Source organism: Balaenoptera physalus (assembly GCF_965194825.1).
Source record: "Balaenoptera physalus genome assembly, chromosome: 19".
NCBI lineage: Eukaryota > Metazoa > Chordata > Mammalia > Artiodactyla > Balaenopteridae > Balaenoptera > Balaenoptera physalus.
The window spans coordinates 50,482,657-50,508,325 of NC_138900.1; the positions used below are offsets into that span (position 1 = coordinate 50,482,657).

Consider the following 25,669-nt stretch of genomic DNA (forward strand, 5'->3'; position numbering starts at 1 on the left):
TGTAGAACTCATGTTCTGCTTTGTAACATCACTCAGATATGTTAGTTACATCCAGGACTGCCACATACAATTGTGCAGGTTGTTCTCAGATTCAAAAAGTCCAAGAGGCGGTATTGTATGAATGGCAGGGCCTGGAGCTGTACAGTACTCACCTGTGCAGTCATCCTGGTGGCCTTGACTGAATTCTACCCTATCCTACATCTCAGTTATATCTTAGATTGCCATCTCACTGGAGAGAGCTTGAAAAAGTTATTCATTCCTTCTTGTAATTACAAATCCTCTTGGATGTGGGAGGTTCTGCACATGGCTAATCTTATCTATTTTATACCAATTTTATGAGCATACTTTTTAGTGGATAGCCTTTTCTGATATCTGCTGAATATAGGAGTGTGTCCTTATTATAGAGCCTGTGGCCACCTTTGAAGTGATTACATATGCCTCCTTTTTTTTTTGCCTTCCTTTTACATTTAATGGACCATAATATGAACTAAAGTATATTTTTAAATTATCCCTTGTATTTAGGGAATGTTTTATATCCTTTGCTGATATTTATTTCTCATTCTAAGGAAAAAGAGAAATAATAAATGAAATTGCTTTTTACTTGTTTGTGGCTCTCATTTGAATTTCAAGCTTGGATCAGAAGTCCTTGATGGAAAAACAAGTTTCCTCCTCTGCCCATAGTAATACCCAGACATTCTCTGAATTCTAATCTCCTGCTTTTGTCAAGTCTAAATCATATAAATTCCTGGGTTATTTGGTAGCTCTTTCTAATGCTCAAAGCTCTTTTTTTAATCTTTTCTTTTTTTTTATTGGGGTATAGTTGCTTTACAGTGTTGTGTTAGTTTCTGCTGCACAGTGAAGTGAATCAGCTGTATGTATACGTATATCCCCTCTCTTTTAGATTTCCTTCCCATTTAGGTCACCACAGAGCACTGCGTAGAGTTCCTTGTGCTATACAGCAGGTTCTCATTAGTTTTTTATCTTGAATATGTTTATTTTTTTCTTAATCTTGAGAGCAGAGGCATCAATGTAGTTCAGTTCAAAAATGTTTTTTGAGTAGGCACTGAATGGCCAGTTCTGTGCCTGGGGCTGGAAATAGGAGCACGAAAAAGCAACCGTCTCTTCCTTCGAGGAGCTTATAGTTGAATCAGAGCCATCAACTCATACACAGATCTTCTAAGGTGACCTGCTGATTTAGAGAGAGGCCTGTGTAGGGTATTATGGGAGCTCAGAGGAAACGGTCTTGTCTGTCTTTTTCTCTTTGGGACCCTGCGGTTGAATGTGGCAAAGTGCTTTGGGGCTACATCAGTTCCTCATCGTTATCAAGAACAGCAGGTCAGTCTTTGAAAAATGGCTTTGTATGTTAGCTTTCAGAGATTTTCAACTCACAGCATAGCCTGAAGGTGAAAAGGTGGGTTGGATGTGGGGCTTCCCTGGTGGCGCAGTGGTTGAGAATCCGCCTGCCAATGCAGGGGACACGGGTTCGAGCCCTGGTCTGGGAAGATCCCACATGCCGCGGAGCAGCTGGGCCCGTGAGCCACAATTACTGAGCCTGCGCGTCTGGAGCCTGTGCTCTGCAACAAGAGAGGCCGTGATAGTGAGAGGCCCGCGCACCGCGATGAAGAGTGGGCCCCACTTGCCACAACTAGAGAAAGCCCTCGCACAGAAACGAAGACCCAACACAGCCATAAATAAATAAATAAAAATTAAAAAAAAAAAAAAGGTGGGTTGGATGTGTGAATAATTGGGTACTCGTCTGGGAGTTCAGCATTCATAGATTTCAGCAGCAATGAACAACAGTCAAGGATTAGAGTTCACATACTTTGAAAGGAGAATTTTTCAGCAAAATTCAGAGAATTAAATGAAATGCTTCTTGCCAAGTTTGCCTAGGTTAGCATCAGTATAGTTCAATTCAACAAATACTTATATTAATATAAATTGGAAATACTAATCTGGCCAAAATTGAAAGTTGGAGCCCAGGCCGAAAAATTTTTTTTCTTCTCTTCCTCCTTATGTTTTTCTTCCTCATGTCAATTTTTCTGAGAGATATAACTTTAAAATCTATTCATAGACCTTTCCCTTCCTAATTGTATCAGTAATACGTGATAATTTTGGACAATTTGGAAAATATTAAAAAGTGTAAAGAAAATAATCACTAATAGTCTCACCATTCAGAAGTAACCATTCTTTGTTTACATTTTGATGTTTCCTTCTAGTTTCTTTTTCTTTCTCAGACTTGTAATTACATTGTACGTATCCTGCTTTTTAAAAAATTTAACATTATAAGCACTTTTCCATGTCATTAAATATTTCTTGAAAATATAAGATTTATTGGTTGTTATTAATTAATAACCTGAGTTTATCATAATTTTATTTAATTATCTTCTAGAAAGATATTGTTTAATTAGGTGGTTCCAGTTCCTTACTTTATGAGGAACTTTATGAAGATTATAAGAAGTGTGCTATTGATTATTCTTATACGTAAATCCTTTGGTGAATCTTTGATTCTTTCCTTAGGATTGGTTCTTAGAAAGGAATTACTAGGTCACAGTATGTGCCTGCTTTTAAGGCTCTTGGTATTTAGTGCTAAGTTGCCTTCCAGAAAGGGATCCTCTTGTCAGCAGTGAGTGAGACTGCTAATGTCTCACAGAGAAAAATTATTCCATGGCTTCAGACCTATCCTCTAACCCTGACCAGCTATCTCTAAAATGTGTACCTTTGCTCCCAGAAGGAATGGAGGAGCCTGTCAGAGAATGTTGGGGGTGGGTGGGTGGATGAAGGGAAGGAGGTCAGGGAAGGACTGATGGATGCGTGACTCAGTGTGAACCCATTGCTGCCCTAGAAGAACAACTCAGATCTGGTAGTGTCACCATGACATACAAAGCACAGCACTTATTTTTAGAGGCAGAACGTAGTCTTCTAATCAGCAAGCTCAGACAAGTTCTAGTTTACTCTAGGTCAGAAACTTCTAAAAATGAGAGCAGGAATAGAAAGCCATATTCACTCACGTTGCTTCATCTTAAGAGTACCTTCAGTGAACTCTGTAAGAAAGATCAGGAATTAATATTTGGAAAGAGGAATGAGGGGAGAGAATTAAATCTCAGGTCTGTTGCAGTGTGCCACGGCAACTAGAATGACACTGGGAATGCAGGGACAAAGCAGCTTATACTTCTAGGTTAGGAGGTACCTTTTCTCAAATTCCTCTATATGCCAGGAGAAGGGTAGGTCCTAGGCTCTAGGGTATATTTCTAACTCTTACAACCTGCAGAACACCCTTACTTAATGCACTTTGTCAACTCTTTTCCATATCACCTGCTTAATTTTTATGTTTTAGTTCAGCATTCACTTTGCCACCTCAGAGTTCATCCAAGTGATGAGCAACCCATGATCCCATCCAGCTCCAGGATGAAGCCCGTAATCTGATTGTAGAAAACCTGATGATACCTGCCCAGAGAGGGGCAAATTCAGCCCCAAATTCTGCTCTGACAAACACCTTCTTCTAGCCAGTTGTAGAAAACAAAGGAAAATGGAATAATTGGATTTGTCTAGCAGGCTACTGTGAGTTCCAGTTGGGTTGGCCTGAGAATTAAGATGAGGAGAGGAGCTTTTAAACAGCTGCATAATATTTTATAGTATAGATACACCACAGTTTACTTATTCAACCATTCCTCTGTGGATGAAACTTCACTTTTTTTCCTATGACATGCAGTACTGCAATATAAATTCTCATATTTGTGTGCTAATGGAAATATATATCTGTATATATGCATATTTCATATATATGTACATATTAAAGAACTGGACCTTTATTTCTGTAAGATTGATATTTGCCAAAGTGGATTCACTCAAAGGCTGTTTATATTTTAAATTGTTTATATACTGACAGATTACTTCCTGAAATTGTGGGTGAGATAGGGCTTTTTGAACCCCCTGCTGTGTCCATTGTCAAATAGAGAAAAATATCTTTTGAAGATTGTGTTTTTCAAAGTGAATGGACTAAAAAAAGTTCTCTTTTGTGTTATTTTGTTGTTTGTCTTGATGGCAGTGGGAAAAAAAGTCTTGTTTAAAGTAATAAATTACTGGGAATTCCCTGGTGGTCCAGTGGTTAGGGCTCCACGCTTTCACTGCCGGAGCTCAGGTTCAGTCCCTGGCTGGGGAACTAAGATCCTGTAAGCTGTGTGGCAGCAGCCAAAAAAAAAAAAGTAATAAATTATTAATTCATTTTGCTATTAAGTAATGTATAAGACTAGTCAAGGAATGACAAATCGCCTTTAGAAGTATCTTACTCAACAAAATTTGTTTAAAGGTGCAGCATTATAATGAATCAACTTAAGGGCATTCTAATTAGGTAGTTTCCAGAAATATTTAAACTTCTAATTTACTAATTAAAAAATTTTAATGTAATGGCTTTTTCTTTCATAACATATGTTTTGGTTCCCTTATGTGTAGTAAAGGACCTCAGAACATAATGGCTTAAAACAACCACCATTTATTTGTTCAGAATTCTGTAATATTGGTCATGCTTGGCAGGGCCAGCTCATCTGCTCCACATGGTGTTGTCTGGGCTCAGCTGGTGGTTCTACTGCATGCGGTGTAGGCTGGGCTCACCGAGGAGGTTGCATCCAGGTGGGATCTTGACTGGGGCACCCTAGTGCTCCTCCACATGGCTTCTGTCTGTCCCTGTGTGTGGATACTCATCATTCAGTAGTCTAAGTCAAACTTCTTTTCCGCATGGTGAATGGTTTCCCAGAGAACGAAAGCAGAAGCTGCCAGACCTATTAAGAGCTAAACCTAGAACTGGCTTAGTATGACTTCTGCCACATTCTACTGTCAAAGTAAGTCCCCAAACCAGCCCAGGTTCAAGGGGGAAGGGAAGTAGCCTCTGACTCTTGATGAGAGAAACGGCACTCAGGGATGGTGTGTTGGCAGCATACCTGCATACTAACTACTACACGGTCAAAAGTAGTGCAAGCTTATTGCCACGTGCCTAACAATACACAGGTATATAAAGAAAAATCCAGTCTCTCCCAAATATTAGTTATATTTAATATTCTTACCTCCTAAAGTAAACAATGATAGTAGTTTGGTATATATTCTTTCACACCTTTCCCTGTGTTCTTATAGGTATGCAAAAATATATGGGCTTTTTATATGGGCTTTTTTTCTTTTACAAAAACAGAACATTAACATACTATTTTACTCTTACTGTTATTACATACTATTAGTCTGCAGTTTGCTTTCTTTGAAATCAACTTTACCGAGGTGTAATTTACATACAGTAAAATGCCCCCATTTTTTTTTTTCTTTTTAAAAGTAACTTTTTTTTTTTTTAATTTTATTTATTTATTTATTTATTTATGGCTTTGTTGGGTCTTCGTTTCTTTATGAGGGCTTTCTCTAGTTGCGGCAAGTGGGGGCCACTCTTCATCGCGGTGCGCGGGCCTCTCACTATCGCGGCCTCTCTTGTTGTGGAGCACAGGCTCCAGACGCGCAGGCTCAGTAATTGTGGCTCATGGGCCTAGTTGCTCCACGGCATGTGGAATCTTCCCAGACCAGGGCTCGAACCCGTGTCCCCTGCATTGGCAGGCAGATTCTCAACCACTGTGCCACCAGGGAAGCCCCTCCCCATTTTAAGTACACATTTCAATGAGGTTTGATATAAACTCATGTAACCATCACTATAGTCAAAATATAGAACATTTTCATCACCTCAGGAAGTTCCTTTGTGCCCAGATCATCTCCCATTCCACACCCCAATCCTGACCACCACTGATATGCTTTCTGCTATTATAGGTTAGATTTGTCTTTTCTAGAGCTTCATATAAATGGAATCATAAAGTGTATACCCTTTCATGTCTGAATTCTTTTGCTCAGCAAAGGTTTTTGAGATTCATCCATGTTGTGTATATTAATAGTTCACCACTTTTTATTGCTAAGTAGTAGTACTTTATATGACTATACCACAATCGTTCATACACTTACCTGTTGATGGACATTCAGCTTGTTTCCAGTTTTGAGCCATTATGAGTGTAGTTGCTGTGAATATTCTGGTACAAGTCTTAGTGTGAAGATATATATATATAGATACAGATATAGATATATGTTTCTCTTGGGTAAGTACCTAGGAGTGGAATTGCTGGATCATATGGTAGGTGTATAAGAAACTACCAAACTGTTTTCCAAAGTAGTTGTACCATTTTACATTATGACCAGCAAGGTATGAGAGTTCCAGTTGCTCCATATCCTTTCCAACACTTGGTATCAATATTATTTTTTTAGTTTTTAGCCGTTTTAATGAATCTGTAATGGCATCTCATTGCGGTTTTAATTTGTATTTCCCTGATGACTAATTGTGTTTAGCTCATGTCTTTTCAAGTGCTTATTTTCTATTCCTGTATCTCTTTTGTGAAGTAACTGTTAAGATCTTTTTCCATTTCTTCATTGGATTATTTCTCTTTATTTCTCCAAGTCTTTATTAAGTTGTAAGAATTTTTGTATGGAGTAGATACAAGTCCTTTGTCACATATATGTATTGCAAATAGTTTCTACCAGTCTTTTCTTTTTATTTATTTATTTAGGCTGTACCAGGTCTTAGTTGGGGCACATGGGCTCCTCACTGTGGCATGCGGGCTTCTTAGTTGCGGCATGTGAACTCTTAGTTGCAGCATCAGCCAGTCTTCTCTTAACGGTGTCTTTTGAGGAGCAGACATCACTTTTTCTGGTTAAAATAATATTTATCATAATATTAAGTAAATATGCAAAAACAAAATTAACTATATATTTTAGCTCATTTACAGCTTTAAAAACATATACATTTAAAATTTTAGGGACTTCCCTGGTGGTCCAGTGGCTAAGACTCCGTGCTCCCAATGCAGGGGGCTCAGATTAGATCCCTGATCAGGGAACTAGATCCCACATGCCGCAACTAAAGCTCCCACATGCTGCAACGAAGATCCCGCATGCCATAGCTAAGACCCGGCACAGCCAAATAAATAAATAAATAAATATTTAAAAAATAAAAAAATTTTAAAAATTAGAAAATAAAATAAAACTTTAATGCCAACAAAAAAAATCAAATTGATGACATTATTTTGATATGATAGATTATGTGTTGCTAAAATGAGATAAAATCACTGCCCACAGTGTGCGTATGGTTCTGATGTTAAGGTAGAGAATTTTTTTTAGATCAGCATGCCCAAGTTATTATATGTTGTATGATGAATCCTTACTCCCATATTGTCCCTCTGTATAAACTATTACAAAACCCTTGGGTTCTGAAGTCAGGCTGCCTGCATTCAAATCCCAAAGCTGCCACTTCCTGAGTCTTGAATATGTGACCATATGCAAGTTACTTAATATCTCTGTCCCTGTTCCCTCATTTGTAAAATGATCATCATAATAAGACCTATTTCATAGAGCTGTGGTGAGGCTTACAGGAGTTAATAAATGTAAAGTGCCAGGTATATAGTAAATACTCAATTAATGCTATTTATTACCTTTTTTTTACCTCAAACTCTGTTCAGTAACTCTTCAAGGACTAAAGCCTCAGCTCTGTAGGGACACCAGACAGTTTTGGGTAGAATTTCAACTGCCTCAAGAAAACAGGAACTGAACTCAAACCAGGCTTCTTACGTAAAGCCAGGGATCAGGTTTGTACTACCTCCCCCACCCCCTCCCACCCCCAACACACGTAAGGATGAAAGCTACAGTTACCTCTGGGAACAAGCTTCTCTCTTGGAAGATGAAAGAAGGCACACCCACCACCAGACCCTGGTCCTGGCAACTAGGACTTATTTCTGTTATTTCTCAAGGCTGAAAGACCCTGAAGTAAAACTGCTTCTCAATTGGGTTACCTGCACCATCAGTTTCTTCTTTCTACTGAATATATTTTAAACAAATAAACAAAACACCTTCTTAACCCCATATCCCCTTCAAACTATAGCCCTGTTTCTCTGGTCTCTTCCACAGTTAAACTCTTAGAAAAAGTTGTCCGAACGTGCTGGTTGCACTACCTCCTTTACCATTTTCTTCCCAAGTCACTCCGAGGGGACTTTTATCCCCAGCATTCCCTTATCAACCAAAATATTGAAAAAGCCAGTGGTCAGTTCTTCGTCCTCATACTACCTGACCACCCAGTAGCATTTGATATGTTTGACCATTGCCTCCTTCTTGAAACTCCTTCCTCTCCAGGCCTCCCATGCAATAGACTTGCCTGATGGCTCTTACCTCATGGCTTTTCTTCCTCAGTCTTCTTCTCTGGCTCCTTCCCCACTACCAGATCTCCAGAGTTCGGAGTCCCCTAAGGCTCTGTCCTTAGTCCTCTCTCTTTACACGGTGCTACTCATTACCTGGTCAATCTAACTAGAAGTTTATCAATTGTATTAACATTTTTTTCAAAGAACAAGCTTTTAGTTTAATTAATTTTCTTTATTGTTTTTTGGTTTTCCATTTCATTGGTTTTCCCTCCTATCTTTAATATTTCTTGCTGTAGTTATCTATCGCTACATGACAAATTACCTCAAAACTTATCGGATTAAAACAACAAACATTTATCTCATAGTTTTTGTAATTCAGGAGTTCAGTTATGCCTTAACTGGGTGCTAGTTATGCCTTAACTGGGTGCCTCTGCCTCAAGGATTCTCATAAGGCTGAAATCAAGGTGTTAGCTGGGCTGCAGTCTCATCTGAAGAATCAGCTGAGGATAGAGCAGTTCACAAACTTGCTCACATAGTTGTCAGGATTCAGTTGTTTTCAGGCTGTTGGACTGAAGGCCTCAGTTCCTTGCTGACTGTTGACCACAGCTTCCTTCAGCACTTTGCCACATGGGCCACTCCACAGGGCAACTCAACATGGCAGCTAGCTTCCACCAGAGTGAGCAATCAAGAGAGCAGGAGAGGGCAAACGAGATGAGAGTCTGCGTCATTTGTACCTAATCTCAGAATTGACATCCCAATTACTTTTGCCACATTCTGTTTTTTGCAAGCAAGTCACTAGGTTCAACCCTAATTCAACAGGAGGGAATTACATAAGGTATGAATATCAGGAGATGGGGATCATAGGATGCCATTTTAGGGGTTGCCTACAACAACTTCCTCCTATAAACTTTTGGTTTAACTTGTTTATTTTTCTAGTTTCTCAAGGTGAAAGCTTAGATCACTGATTTTGGACCTTTCTTCTAAAGAAAGCATTAAAAACTATAAATTATCCTATAAGAATTACTTTAGTGGCACTCCATAAATTTTGATGTGTTTTCATTTCAAAATATTTTCTAACTTTGCTTGTGATTTCTTTTTCTACCATGGATTACTTAGAAATGTGGTGTTTTTTGTTTAAACTTCAAATAGTTTCCTATCTTTTCATTCATTACATTTTCCTTTACCTCATTGAACATAGTTATAATAGCTGCTTTAAAATCCATCTCTGGGGCTTCCCTGGTGGCGCAGTGGTTGAGAATCTGCCTGCCAATGCAGGGGACACGGGTTCGAGCCCTGGTCTGGGAAGATCCCACGTGCCGCGGAACAACTGGGCCCGTGAGCCACATTTACTGAGCCTGCGCGTCTGGAGCCTGTGCTCCGCAACAAGACAGGCCACGATAGAGGCCCGCGCACTGCGATGAAGAGTGGCCCCTGCTTGCCACAACTAGAGAAAGCCCACGCACAGAAACGAAGACCCAACACAGCCATAAATAAAATTAATTAATTTTTAAAAAATCCATCTCTGATAATTGAAATGTCTGTATTATTCAGTCTTGGCCTCTTTTGAGTATCTTTCTCCTTGAGAATGGGTCATATTTTTGTTTTACAAGTAATTTTGGATTATGTCCTGGACATTATTAAATTATGTTGGGAAGGCTATAGGTTCTGTCATGGTACTCCAAACTGTTAAATTTTTGTTTTAGCAGGCAATTAAATTAGACTCAAACTTCAAACTTTGTCTTAGCTGTAGCTCAAATCTCACTTCAGGTCTTTCAGCCTTAGCTACAAGCTGCTTTGAGTCTAGTCTTCACATACTGAATTTCAGCACATTTCCCTGAGGTCCAGGAGAGACAATGGGAGACTATATTCACCCACTTGAATCCTTATCTTCTTCATAATGTGTCCTGCTTGTTTACTGCTGTGGGAGTAAATAAAGTTACAAGAGAAGAAGTCATCATTCTCATCCTTTTTCAAATTCCGGCCAGGTTTCTATGGCCTGGCTTAGCTCAAGAAGCCAAGATCATAAAGAGCCATATGTGCTCTGTTAAGGGATTTCAATTTATGTTGACTTAATTTTTTTTTAATTTTTAAATAAATAAATTTATTTATTTATTTATTTATTTATTTATGGCTGTGTTGTGTCTTTGTTGCTGCGCACAGGTTTTCTCTAGTTGTGGCGAGTGAGGGCTACTCTTTGTTGTGGTGCTCGGGCTTCTCATTGCGGTGGCTTCTCTTGTTGCAGAGCATGGGCTCTAGGCACGTGGGCTTCAGTAGTTGTGGCACGCAGCCTCAGTAGTTGTGGCTCGCGGACCCTAGAGCTCAGGCTCAGTAGTTGTGGCACATGGGCTTAGTTGCTCTGTGACGTGGAATCCTCCAGGGCCAGGGCTTGAACCTGTGTCCCCTGCATTGGCAAGTGGGTTCTTAACCACTGCGCCACCAGGGAAGCCCTATGTTGACTTTAAATGGAAGTCACTGGGAGATTTTAAGGAGGGAAGAATTAATCATAATTACATTTTAGCAAAATCATTTTGGCTGCTATGTGAAGGATGAGAGTGGGACAAGACTAGAAGCAGGTAGACTCATAAGATGTTGTTGGGCAATCTGGGAACGAGATGATGATGGATATTGAATGAGGATTTACGTGTGAAAGAAGGCAAATGATGTCCCCAGATAGGAAAGAAAGCATGAGAACAAAAGTGGGATGCCTGTGTTGCGAATGGAGGACTTGGCCTGTCTCCCTATAGCAAGTTGTGCTGGGTGCCTTGGGTAGTAAGGCTAGATAGGGAGGGTGGACAGACCGCAGAGAGCCTTGAAGACTGGGCAGAGGAGTTAGGACTTGATGTGACAGGCATTTGGGGATCACTATGGATTCTTAAGAAAGGAAGCCACATGATGACAGATGTATAGGTATGGTTGGCAGGGGCATGAAACGTGAGTGAAGAAAGGAGAGGCTGGAGCCAGAGAGATAGCTAGGAGGCTGTTTTGGCATTCTTCGGCATAAAGAGATGAAGACTTTGATTAGAGGGATGTCTGTGAGAATGGTGAGAAAAAGTAGACATTGTAGACAATTCAGAAGAAAAAATGAGAGACTGTCACCTCTTTTAACATTGAGTGGAGATGGAGTTATAATCCACCTGGCAGTTCCACCAAGTGTAATCCACCCAGTTATTCTCATAGTAATGTTGAGAGGCTCAAATGAAATAATATACATAAAATGAAATATTTGTGTCATTATAAATATAAATATTTGAGTGTCATTATAGAGATGTATTTACGACTGTATTAATTCCTGTACTGGGGTTGCCAGAGACTAAAGTAGAGAGGTAGGACCACCTACAGTGGCAGCCATTAGGCAGGTAAATAGGAAATTGATGTATAGATTTAACCTTGGGACACATTTTACCTTTCTCTGTCAGAGGTATGCACTGTGACCCCCGGAGTCATAACTTCCTAAGTTTTTATCTTGACTCTAACATTTAATAGCTATGAACAAGTTACATAACCTCTCTGTTCCTTATCTGTAAAATGGGGATAATTATGGTAGCTTCCTGATAGGGTGGTTATGAAATTTAAAAGATAATATATGTAAAGTGTTCAGAACCAGCATCTTTCATGGTAAGGGGTGAATAAATGTTGGTTGCTATTATTTTCTTTTTGTCATTTTTGATTGAGTACCATGTATTCCTCCATTCTCCCAAGGCAAAAGCCAACCTGGAGTAAATAGCTCTTCAGACAAGTAAAATGTGTGATCATCCTGTCCTGTTGCAGAATACAAATCACAGTTGAGTACGCACTTTATTCCAGGCTCTCTGTTGATCACTTTATGTGCATGCTCTCACATAATCCTTGAAATGGCCCTGCAAGGTGATTCCTTTTGTTATTATTACCATTTTATAGAAAAGGTAACAGGTTCAGAGTAGTTAGTGACTTCCCCAGGATCACACTGCTAGTTGGTGCTCGATCAGGGACTCAAAGCCTGATTTCTCTGATTGCAAAGATCATGCCCCTAATCACAACTGTAAAAAACAGTTGTTTGCTTTAATCCAAAATTTTGTTTTAATTAATATGAAGACTGTAAAAGCCAAATTATACTGTGATATTAGAAAATCAGCTGTCTGATATTGGCATGAATTCTTAGAGGTAAAATATACCTTGGTGACTACAGTAGCAACAGGAAATTAATTTCTGTAACAAAAAAATTGTGGGGCTTCTTTTTTTTTTAATAGTTAATTTACAATGTTGTGTTAGTTTCAAGTGTACAGCAAAGTGATTCAGTTTTATATATATATAATATATAAAATATATATATATGCATTCTTTTTCAGATTCTTTTCCTTTATAGGTTAGTACAAGATATTGAGTATAGTTCCCTGTGCTATACAGTAGGTCCTTGTTGTCCACCTAGTTTATATATAGTAGTGTGTAGATGTTAATCCCAAACTCCTAATTTATCTCTCTCCCACCCCCAACTATCCCCTTTGATAACCACAAGTCTGTTTTCTATGTCTGTGAGTCTATTTCTATTTTGTAGATAAGTTCATTTGTACCATTTTTTAGATTCCACATATAATTGATATCATATGGTATTTGCCTTTCTCTTTCTGACTTCACTTAGTATGATAATCTCTAGGTCCATCCATGTTGCTGCAAATGGCATTATTTCATTCTTTTTTTATGACTGAGTAATATTCCATTGTTTATATATGTATATATACACACACACACATACATACCACATCTTCTTTATCCATTCCTCTGTTAATGGACATTTAGGTTGTTTCCATGTCTTGGCTATTGTAAATAGTGCTGCTGTGAACATCGGGGTGCATGTATCTTTTTTTTTTTAATATTTATTTATTTGGTTGCACTGGGTCTTAGTTGAGGCAGGTGGGCTCCTTCGTTGCAGCTCGCTGGCTCCTTAGTTGCGGCACGTGGGCTTCTTAGTTGTGGCATGCAAACTCTTAGTTGCAGCATGCATGTGGGATCTAGTTCTCTGACCAGGGATTGAACCTGGGCCCCCTGCGCTGGGAGTGCGGAGTCTTAACCACTGTGCCACCAGGGAAGTCCTGCGTTTTTCTTTTTGAGTTATGGTTTTCTCTGGATATATGCCCAGGAGTGGGATTGCAGGATCATATGGTAGCTCTATTTTTAGTTTTTTAAGGAACCTCCATGCTGTTCTCCGCAGTGGCTGCACCAATTTACATTCCATGGGGCTTTTATGTTAGGGAATTACAGGGGTTGACAAACCACTGCCCTTGGGCCAAATCCGACCTGCTGCCTGTTTTTGTATAGCCCATGAGCTGTGAATGGTTTTCACATTTTTAAATGGTTGGGGGAAGGGGGAAGCAAAAGAAGAATAATTTTCTGTGATGTGAAATGCAAATTTTAGTGTCCATATAAAGTTTTATTGAAACAGTCATGCTTATTTATGTATTGTCTATGGCTATTTTTGCACTACAGTGGCAAAATTGAGTAGTTACAATGACAAACAGAAATTGGCCCTCGAAGCCAAAAGTATTTTACTGTCTGGCTTTTTACAGAAAAAGTCTGCTGGCCCTATTCTAAGGTAACCATTATTCAAGTACATGTATATGTATTTCTTTGGCAGCCCTTCATTGCTTGCTTTTTCAACAAAGTTTCTTTGGAAGTAACTAATCTTTCCAAATCATTCTTAAGTTTTTCTTCCCCTCAAATCAAGCTTTGTATCCTACTTTAAACTTTTACCCTTTATAATTAAACCTCTTTAAATAGATTTGAGTAGATATTGCATTTCTTCTCTGAAATCACCAGCTGCAGTTATTAGCTCAGGAGATAGAAGATGCCATTGGCAGAGTCCATTCTTTAAAGATGACACAATTACAGTTGGCCCTGCTTATCTGCAAACCTGCAGATACAGAGGGCCAGCTAAGTAACTTGAGCATCCCTGGATTTTTATATCCTTGGGGAGTCCTGGAACCAATCCCCCACAGATATTGAAGGACAACTGTATACTTGAATGTTTCAGTGTTTAATTCTGCTGTTATTTTTATTTTCAGTGTCTTCATACTTTTGTCTTCTCATCTCACACCCCTAATTCCAATTTAGAGTAAATTAAAGCATTAATTTGGATCCTTTATTGTGTCCCTGAAAGGACACAGGACAGTGAAACATCTGATTTTCTCTTTTATTTACAAGTTTTAAAATAGATTCTTGGATTTGATATAGATTCTTGCATTCACTTTGACTTATGGGCTTGCAAGAGAGTAAACCAACTAATTAGAATATAATGTTCCCATTAAAAGAAGTTGTAACTTCACTTTCTTTTTGCTGGACCTGATGTGGTAAAGACTGATTTCATAGCAGTTGAAAGATCTTCTGTTAATAATTTAAACATAAAGTTATATTCTCAGGCCACAGGCTTCCTGATTTATGTTTCTCAATATTATGAGGCTAACTAACTCTTGGGCCTGCTTTAACAAGTTTGAACATTTATGTAGCAAATTAAATTAATTAAGTCACTGGAATGGTTTTACTACTTTCATCATTACAGAATTGTAAAGAGAGTCTCCTTCATTTAAAATATCTAGTTTTTATCTTCTTTCATCTTTTAAAATAGCTTGCCATAAACCTGGAACTTTTCCTTTCTTGTGATCACATTTCTGGGCTTTACTTTGTTAATTCCGCCCTTCAAGAAAATTCCACCATGTTTCTGAAGTCTGTTACTGTCTCAAGCACACTTTTCAGGAGAACTAATCTCTTTTTCTTGTCAGTAACACACTAAGGTAGAGTCATTTGTTGTAGATTTTCCTTATAGGGTAACTTTGTATAAACTGAAAGTTTATATGCCCTTTAAACCAATCTTGGCGTTCAATGAGCTGTTGAGATGGAATGAGTAAGCTAGTTAATACATAACTATAGAAGTCTTGGCATCCTCTGTTTCACACTGTCTTTGTTTCTACCTTACTTTAGTTCATTGAGTTGCTGAAAATCCAGTGGTACAAAGCATTTCCTGTACATTGTTTTACTTTGTCCAAAAAATATTTATCTGTGGTTCTTATTTGCACATCGCTCTTATTTGAAGACATGGAAAGAAAACATCCTTTTGCAAGTCAAAGTGTAAAGTACGGTCTTCTCCCTCTCTTTTCAGTGCCCCTCGCTTACCTTTTTTTTCTTCTCCCCTCCCACTTAAAACTTTCTTCGACTAGAAACTCATCAAGTTTCAGAAATTATTTCATATCTTTCTTGTTCCTTCCCAGCTTGTAAAAAAGAGGTAGCAGGTATATTAATATTTACTAAGGTGTGGATGACAGCCTCCTATTATGCTGCCCTTCTTGGGGTGGTTTTGCATTTTGAGTAAGGAGGCTATTTAGTCTAAAGAAATAAAGTTCTAATGATTAAATAGACTCTGAAGCAATACAGATTGCTAATAGAAGAAATATTTGGAGGCAAGAAGGTCTGTGTGTCTCTTTAAAGCATACCTGGTAATTCACTTGCACCAACAATAGTCCTACTAACAAGTTTGTTTTCCTTTAATAACTTGTCCAGAGATCGTCCCTTGGTTACATCTAAGCCTGTCAAAGTTTGTCTACCTGCAACTTGCATCCAAATCATCCATGCCTATGTGGTCTGTGTGATGAGATACAATGAAATTAGAACCAGAAAAGGGAGGGCTAAGAGGCCCTGAAATCTTTGCTAACCTACTTCTAGCTCAGAGTCACCTCTTGGTTACATTACCTTAAAAAGGATAACAGTATGAATGGAACACCAGAAGCAGCAGATCAACAATTAGCCTGAGGGAGAAAAGTGGGTCCTGACATGTAGACACCAGCAGGGGGGACTCTATCCAGGGACTACTCAGCATTCTTGCCCAGTGACTACTGCGACCTGCCTGCCTGGCAAGCCCCATCAAGACCAGAAGGTGGCTTTGGCTTCAGTCCTCTAATGCCCTAATGTACATCAAGTATATGGCTTTAGCAGCTTTCACAAGGCTATTTATCAGTCACCTCCTCCTGTTAGGAAATCAGAAGTGTTACCACTTTGAAGATGGTAAAGAAGAGGGGAATTTTTTTTGTTCTCCTCTTCAGGATAGAATTAATAGGATTCCAGCCCTTCAAAAGGACAATTAAGTGACAATTTTGGTGTTTGTTCATGGACCAGAGGAACTTATTCCCATTATGCCCTGTTGCTTATGCCCTCTTGTAAGATATAAATCCCTGACTTCTCTTCCATTCATATCTTATGAGGTTAAACAGAGAAAGAATGAAAATTGTAAGGACTGTGAAATGTCAGAGGTGTGGGAGAAGCAGCTGGCCACATTGATGTGTGCTGTTTTAGAACAGAAGTTCCTGCTGATCTTCATGGAGCGCCAAGTAAATGTCCTGATGGCAGTAGGAAGAGCCCTCTGCTTGGGAGACAAGAGAATGTATCTGTCTTTCAGTAGCTGTGTGACCTGGGATCAGCCCGTTAAAAATTTCTCTTTCCTTATTTGTAATACAGAGTTAAAAATATTTTTTTCCACCAAACTCAAATTCTTATGTGGTAATAGGCGTACAAGTGCTTTGCAGATAAAGAGGCTTACAAATGGACACAACATTTTTTTATTCCACTGTACTGTAGCTGCATATTCTATCTTAACTAAAATCTCTCCCCTGTCCATAAAGGGCTATGTGGAGAAGGGAAACGAAAATCAGAAAAGAGATGATTTTCCCAGAGCTGCAGGGGAAATTCAAGGCTGAAAAGTAATTGTTGTTAATAGATCAGAATTTACCTATGAATTTTTTAAATGATGAATTTCATAAAAAATTAATTGCATTTAAATTATTTAATTCTCTAAATGGCTTTTGGAAAGGAAATCCTGCCTGTCAGGATCTGCCACGTCAATCTAATTTCCTTCTGACCTTGACAGAAATTATTGTCTCTGTTGACTCTGGTCCAGTCGCGGCAATAAGTTGTATTCATGAAATGTTACAAAAAACAAGTAATTCTTCTACTGTATTCCTTTCAGTAGTGAAATAGAGTTCCAGGCCCTAAAATGCAGGAAAAATTACTAGATATTATTGAGGACATAAAAGGGTCCATGCAGAGAGTCAGATCTATATTTTGTCTCCTGTTTCCTTATTGACCAGGTCAGCAGGAATATTTCTGTGAGGGCATGTGGCTCTCCACCATGTTACTCATCCCCAGGGATCTATTTACTTTAGTTCCCAAATAAATGGGAGGAAAAATAGTTTCTCTGGATTCCTTTTTTCAGTAACAGCTTTAGTGAGTGAAGTGTGTATTGTGACATTTGACCTTTTTATACCTTTACTCTCTTTTTTCTCCCCAAAATATCTAATATCAAATCTGAAAGTACAAAAAGTACTGTCTTGGAAAAGGAAGAGCCTACTTGAACTGGATAGATTACAGAGGCAATTCAATGTAAATGAGATCCAGGAGCCTGGAAAGATAAGATTAAGATTCATAGATAGGCAGACAAAGACTCCAGGTCTCCATCTCCACTTGAGTCTGGTCCTTAAGAGGAAATGAAATAAAGAGCAGAAGAGATTGGGATGGACATAATAAAAAGGCTGGAGCACAAAAGTTTTAAAATACTAGTAGGAGGTCTTAACTATCCCTGGGTTAATGTTTGTCAGATGTGGTTTGGCATACCCAGAGATGGAATATTGGGCCAAATGGCTGTAACTGTATGTAAGAACCTTTGAGTCTATATCTTCAATATTTTTCTTGCCTCTTTTAAGAGACTTTTATATTATACTAATATTTTTTAAAGCTGATGCAATGAAAATTAATTTAGAAGGTTTAAAAAATGTTACCCATTAAACTGCCAGCTCGGAAGTAGTAAAGACTGAAATTGTGTTGGCACCGTCTTTTACTGACAAATAAGGAAGCAAAGAGCTGGCAGAAGCAATGCCATTCACAAAGCAGTGGGAAAGCTCTGGGTTCTGCTTGACTGGTGGTCAAGGGCAGGACCCGGTTCCTGTAGTGGGCATATCATGAAAGAATCCGGATCTCCTACTTCATGTTTGAAGGGAGCAACCATTGTGAATTGTCTGTGAGATCTGCCCCCAAGCCTTTGGTCTCTGAGCTATTGGAAGGCAGAGGTGTGTTTCATATCAGATTCTGCTTACACACATATACCTCTTCTCTTCTAATATGTGAAGATTTTTATATGTTATTTATTTTTCCAGCTTCAACGTGAACTAGATTATGTAGCCCTCCTTTAACCCCTCCCGGCCCAAAACTTACTTTAAAAAAAATAGCTTTATTGAGGTATACTTCATATACTATACAATTTACCAATTTACAGTGTGCAATTCAAAAATTTTTTGTATGTTCACAAGGTTATACAACCATCACCACAATCAATTTTGAAACATTTTTGCCACCCCAAAATAAACCCTGTACCCATTACCAGTCTGGCAATCACTAATCTTTCTGTCTCTAAGGATTTTCTTATTGTGGATATTTCCTATAAATGAAATCATACTTTTTTTTTTTGACTGGCTTCTTTAACTTACATGTTTTCAAAGTTCATCTGTGTTGCAGCATGTACCTTATTCCTTTTTATTGCCAGGTAATATTCCATTGTATGGATATAACACATTTTAAAATCCATCCATCAGTTGGTGGACATTTGAGTTCTTTTCACTTTTTGACTATTATGAATAATGCTGCTTTGAACATTTCATGTTCAAGTTTTTATGTGGGAATGTGTTTTAAATTCTCTTGAGTATATATGAAGGAGTGGAATTGCTGGGTCATACGGTAACTCTGACTTTTTGAGGAACTGCCAAACTGTTTTCCAAAGTGGCTGCACCATTTTACATTTCAGCCAGCAGTGTATTAGTGTTTCAGTTTCTTCTCCTCACCAGCACTTGTTCTTGTCTTTTTGATTATAGCCATCCTAATGGGTATGAAGTGGTATCTTGTGGTTTTGGTTTGCATTTCCATAATGATTAATGGTATTGAGCATCTTCATATGTGCCATTTGTATATTTTCTTTGGAAAATATACGGTTCAGATCCTTTGCCCGTTTTGAATTTGACCTATTTGTCTTTTTTTATTGTGTTGTAAGAGTTCTTTATAGATTCTGAAGATAAGCCCTTTATCAAATACATGATTTGCAAATATATTCTCCCATCATTCTATAGGTTGTCTTTTTACTTTCTTGGTGGTGACATTTAACACACAAAAGTTTTTAATATTGGTGAAGTCCAACATACCTATTTTTTCTTTTCCCACTTGTGCTTTTGGTGTTGTATGTGAAATGCCTTTTTGTTTTTTTTGGCTGTGTTGGGTCTCGTTGCAGCATGTGGGATCTTCGTTGCGGCATGCAGGATCTTTTGTTGCAGCATGCGGGCTTCTCTCTAGTTGTGGTGCATGGGCTCCAGAGTGCGTGGGCTCTGTAATTGTGGCGCACGGGCTCCAGAGTGTGTGGGCTCTGTAGTTTGCGGCATGCGGGCTCTCTAGTTGAGGCATGGGGTCTCAGTAGTTGTGGTGCGCAGGCTTAGTTGCCCTGCGGTATGTGGAATCTTAGTTCCCCGACCAGGGATCGAACCCACGTCCCCTGCATTGGAAGGCAGATTGTCAACCACTGGACCACCAGGGAAGTCCCTGAAATGCCTTTGCCTAACCTAAGTCACAAAGATTTACTCCTGTGTTTTCTTCTAAGAGTTTTATAATTTTAGCTCTTACACTTAGATCTGTGATCATTTGAAGTTACTTTTGTATATGGTGTAAGGAAGGGGTTCAGCTCTTTTACATGTGGATGTCCAGTTGTCCTAGCACCATTTGTTGAAAAACTATTCTCTTCCTGATTGAATTATCTTGACATTCTTGTTGAAAATCAATTGACCATAAAAATGAGAGTTTATTTCTAGACTCTCAGTTTATTCCATTGATCTGCAAGTGTGTCTTTAGGCTAGTACCATATTGTCTCGATTTTTGTAGCTTTATAGTAAGTTTTTAAATTAGGAAATGGGAGTCCTCCAGCTTTGTTCTTCTTTTTCAAGATTGTTTGGTTATTCTGTATCCCTTACATTCCCATGTGAATTTTAGGATCAGCTTGCCAACTTCTGGGGGGAAAAAAAAGGCAGCTGGGGTTTTGATATAGATTACGTTGAATCTATAGATCAATTTTGGCAGCATTGCCAATCCATGAATGTGGGATGTCTTTCCATTTATTTAGTTCTTCTTTAATTTCTTTTAACAATGTTTTGTAGTTTTCAGAGTACAAGTGTTCCACTTCTTTTGTTAAATTTATTCTTAAGCATTTATTCTTTTTGATTGATTCAGTTATAAATTGAATTGTTTTCTTAATTTCATTTTCAGAGTATTAATTGCTAGTCTCAATACCTACTTTTGACACCTGGTAGCAAGAGCTAAAAAGTAGGTTAGGAGGCATCAGTTGCTTCAAGTGGAGTAAATTACTTTCATGCCTGCATTGAGAGTGAAGTAGGCATCAGCACTTCTGAGCTGGTGAGGCCACACCCTACAATGACTGTGCTATCAATGACCTGATTCCTCTGTGACTATCATAGAAAAAGATTTTCTCTTGCTAAAGAATGTAGAAATTTTCAATCATTCCACGCGGCTTAACATTTTATTTACTACCCTAATTGTGTAGAGAAAACACCGTACTATTTGAATCATTATTCATTTGGGAAAAAAAGTTGATCTCTAAAAGATTATCATATCCTTTGGCTGACTGTGACTTTGCAACCAGTTAACAGAGTGTAAGAGTGTCCTGAAGGCATTGCAGTAGAAGTGATCCAGCTGGAGATTAATTATTATGATACAAACCTCATTCTACATCATAGAACAAAGACTTTTGTCCTTTCTGAACACACATATAAATTCAGATTCACCAAACTCAAGAATATATCTCTAGTTAAGCCATTCCCTTGCTCAAAAAAGCATTATCAGTCTTTTCAAATTATCAGCTGTACTGGATCAGCTGGACATATATATGCAAAATTTCCTTTACCTCTAAATCTCTAGTGCCCGTTAGAGTCCCTTGCACATTGTAGTGCACGTTAAATGTTTTAATGTTTTTATTGAATTAGCTAGATGGAAGAGCTGGAGTCTGGAGATTAAATTCTGATATAATTCAGGGGTCTGTGAATTCTATAAAAGAATTTTTTAAATATTGTGTTTTCATTTTAATGATAATTCTGAATCACCTGGATCCACATTATAATCAAGTTGCACTGCGCAATTTCAGTGCCCATGTTTGTGTTTAAGAAACATTGGTCTAAAACATTACTCAGAATGTATGTAAACTTCTGATTACAGAGGAGTACTGGCTGTAAGTGATCATTCAGTCTTTGGAAAATATAATTGCCTTTACCCAGCAGCACCTTAACCAGCAGGATAGGATATTTCTTAGTTATTTCCTGTTGGTAGATAGAAGAGAGTAGTTAAGAATGATTTTTTATCAGTGTTCCCTTCTATGTCTCAAAAAAAAGGAGGGGGGGTAGAAAGAGAGAAAGAAGGGAAGAGAAGAAGAAAAGAAGGAATAGAGGGCTCTGCAGACATTAATTGCGGAGTTTTGAAAGGATGGTGTAAAGATTTGGCCAACAGTGGAATTTTCTTTCTCACTTGATTTTTCTCGATTACACTTTTATGACCTGTTTCACTGAACTAGAAGAGTAGTCAAGCCCTTGAAATCAGCAGGTCCCCTGACTCCAGTAGTTTATTGTGTCAGCTCAGATTTGATAGTGCTCTTTCACTATGTAAGTGTCTCTTGTTTCAGGTCATCTCGGATCCTTTATGAGGGAAGGTGGGATCTGATAGGCATAAATGAATCTATCAATGTAGACTTCAAAGTACCATTGCAAAGCTTGACTAAAAAAAAAATCTTCCAAGTCCTAATTTGTTGAAGGAATCTTTTCATATATACGATAATTGATAGAAACAAGTCACAGGCAGGTTAAAATTTTTCCAGCTCTCTTTTCACTATGCACTTGATTTTTCACCTTCCAAAGCAACTCTTTTTTTGTCAAGTTTGTTCAAACAAATCTAGATCCTTCATTTGTTTCCTTGAACACACAGCTGTTTGCTTCTCAATAAGGTTGATTATTGCTGACTTCCTGAGAAGAATATGGAGATGCAAATAGCCAGGTGTTGTCATTGTCATTGCACAAAGGAAAAGCCATTAGAGCTGAACTAGGATAAGCCCCACTGACTAGAATCAACTTGAGTAAGTTTCTAAAAGTAGTCTTGGGTTAACTGTGTTCATTTCCCTGAAGCTGTTTCTGAACACCTGAGGAAAAGATGGTGCTCTCTCCAACTTCAGTTCCATGGGTATCTCTTAGTCTAAATATTGTAGTCTACTGTGAACACTTTCTGAAAATGGGGGTGAGGGAGTTCAGAAATCAATACTATTTTTTGTAGAAGCTATATAATATGTATACTTTTAAGGAGACAACAGGATGGTAATGAATATTTGCCCTTGTCAGGGGGCAAGTGTATGCCACCTTTTCTGACAAAAGGTGAATTAGAATCTTGGAACCTCGTGGTTCAGATAAGTTTCAACTGAAGCAATACAAACTTCTCATCTGGATAAAGAAAAACACAAAAAGGCAAAAGCCAAAAATATATATATTAACCAAAACCCCTCCTGGATGATATAATTGAGGTTTTGTTGCTTAATCAGAAACTAAGGAATAGCAGTGGGTGTCCCAGAGCCTGAGGTTTTAGTTTATAATGAACTAGTTAGTCAGTAGTTGCGAAATATACTCAGCATATAACCCCTTCACATGAGCTCCTACTGTAAATAGTTACTCACCTTTCTTTATTTAATAGGTTGGCAGATGTATAAAGATGACTCTGCTCTTTGGCATATATATATATATATATATTACACACACTGATATTTTGAGTCATGCCGTATACTAGGCTATTGTCCCAATTAAAATTGTAATTAGAAGAAAGAAAATTATTGGGTTTAATTTTTTCTTTTATATGTTATAAAATTGACTTTTGAATCCTTTTAAAAACATATACTACTTTAAGTTTGTTTTGGCAAATCTAACTTTTCTGGCTTTGTATTATTTTTAAATTACTATATTTATTTATTTATTTGGTTACGCTGGGTCTTAGTTGAGGCAGGCGGGCTCCTTAGTTGTGGCTCACCAGTTCCTTAGTTGCAGCACACGGGCTCCTTAGTTGTGGCATGCGAACTCTTAGTTGTGGCATGCATATGGGATCTAGTTCCCTGAGCAGGGATCGAACCCAGGCCCCCTACATTGAGAGTGCAGAATCTTAACCATTGTGCCACCAGGGAAGTCTCTCTGGCTTTGTATTGATAAACATAGAACTGACATAGAAGTACTCTATAGCGTTAAATTTTCATATGTCATATCAGAATGCTTTTGGCTGCAGGTAACAGAAATTCCCAACTCAGTTGGCTTAAACAATAAGGAATGAATCATTGCATATGACAGAAAGTTCTGCACTGGTTAATTCTTTGCCTCCATGACATCATTCAAGATCCAAAATCTTTTCATCTTTCTACTCTGCCAGCCTCAGCTTTATTGGTCTCATCCCCTGGTTCCTCATAGTTTCATTTGGCTGTAGCAGCTCTGAGGTGTCATATTCTTTTTTTTTTTTGAGGTGTCATATTCTTTTTTTTTTTAAGAAATTCACGTTCTTTTATTTATTTATTTATTTATTTTTGGCTGTGTTGGGTCTTCGTTTCTGTGCGAGGGTTTTCTCTAGTTGCGGCGAGTGGGGGCCACTCCTCATCGCGGTGCGCGGGCCTCTCACTATCGCGGCCTCTCTTGTTGCGGAGCACAGGCTCCAGACGCGCAGGCTCAGTAATTGTGGCTCACGGGTCCAGTTGTTCCGTGGCATGTGGGATCTTCCCAGACCAGGGCTCGAACCCGTGTCCCCTGCATTGGCAGGCAGATTCTCAACCACTGCGCCACCAGGGAAGCCCGAGGTGTCATATTCTTATCATAACCAGAGGCAAAATATTTTCTTAGGGTCTTCCAACAGATTTTCCTTACATCTCATTGTTCAGACTGGGTCACATGCCCAAAGCAATTAAGGCAAGGGGATATGTCCACCGTGATTCATTTAAAGCAACAAAGACCTTAGCCTGAATCACATAAGTGATGGTTGGGCAGGGGGGAAGGTGGATATTTGAACAAAATTAGAGTGCTGTTTATAAGGAAGAATGGGAAAATGCCAGTGATATGTACACAACAAAGTTTGACATGTAGGGATCCCTAAAGCTCAAATTAAGAACCCTTTTTGTAGGATCTTTAAATTCTGTTATTGCAGCCCTTGAAGCTGTATTCTCTGATCATATGCATTCATTTTGTTCTGCATAGAAACCTGGTCACTGCTGACCCCCAACTTGGAGACTAGGATCCAGTACAGTCTTAAGAAACCAGCCACATAGCATGACAAGAGCTAGGGAGAAGGAGGACAGTCAGAGGCTAGCAGAGCCTCCACGAAATGGGGGCAGAGCTGTAAATCCCCGAAGAAGACCAGGTTTGAGCAAGGGTGTGGCAAATCTTGACTGTGTATGTGAGGTCTAAGGGAGGTCAGGTTGCGGAGAACGTGACAGCAGGGCACTTTGAGAAATGCATGCAGAGTGGGTGCAGGGAGTGTCCCAGATCGTCCAGTCCAATACCTGGAAAACAAGGTAGCAAGTGGGCCCAGAGCCAGCTGACTGGGTACAGTACAGGGCTCTTGAGATCCAAGTCTCCACTGGCTCCTCTTAGGTACGCTTGGGAGTGGGGTTGGTGGAGCATGCAGTTAAATGGATGCTCATTTGGAAAGTTGTAATGAAGCTCTGGCAGGGCAGGAATTTATACAAATGGAATGTTAAAATTTGGTTTTGTTAATGTAATGGTATGCCCTTGACTTTTATGGTAGGTCAGTGTAAGAAACAGCCATATGATTTCTACATTGAATATAAAAATTCTGTTGTCCATTCTGCTCTTCCCTTTTCCCCCAGGTCTTCACATGACTTGTTCCTTCAGCTCTTCTCCTCTGACAGCTTTTCCCTGAGCTCTCACCCCTGACTCTTAACTGCTCCCCCCTCCTTATTTTTCTTCATAGCTCTTATTGCTGTTGGAAAGTTTATTTACTATTTATTGTCTTTCTCCTCCACTAGAAGTAGGCTTCATAAAGATGGGAACTTTGCTTTCTTGTTCATGCTATATTATCTCCAGTACTGAGAACATACTTGGAATATTGTAGGCACTCAGTTAAGATTTGCTGAATGAATGAGTGAGATACCTCTTGGTATTCTTCCTAAAATTTTTATCTCGTAACGAATCTATGTTCTTTCTTTTATTGAGTAATGGGAACTATGTTTTCTGTTTCCTTTTTTGCCTCAGCTACCAGAATTGCTAAACTAAATTTGGGGTTCATTTGCAATAACCATTCTTAGGTTGGGATATGTGTACTTCTTCAATTACTATAGAACTTTTAAAAAATATTCAATTCAGTTTCAATATTTTTTATTGTAAGTTGCCTCA

The 25,669-nt window shown here is 38.6% G+C and overlaps 1 protein-coding gene and 1 long non-coding RNA gene across 7 annotated transcripts in view; one reads left to right on the forward strand and one right to left on the reverse strand.

Annotated features, from left to right (window-relative positions):
- Positions 1-25,669, forward strand: part of TANGO6 (transport and golgi organization 6 homolog) — a 180,804-nt gene that overhangs the window by 109,671 nt on the left and 45,464 nt on the right. Inside the window, exon 15 of one of the 4 annotated variants that reach the window (XM_082436042.1) lies at positions 7,524-7,643. The exons of 2 other annotated variants lie outside the window; for them this stretch is intronic. Coding sequence is in view for 1 of the 2 variants with exons in the window: in XM_082436040.1 (XP_082292166.1) it covers positions 7,524-7,612 (89 nt within the window). In the remaining variant the exon portion in view is untranslated. Of the gene's footprint in view, positions 1-7,523; positions 7,650-25,669 lie in introns of those variants that run through there. One more of the 4 variants, XM_082436040.1, reaches the window with a different exon arrangement.
- The window catches only part of LOC309648052, a 147,196-nt gene that overhangs the window by 76,816 nt on the left and 44,711 nt on the right, over positions 1-25,669 (reverse strand). The window lies entirely within an intron of this gene.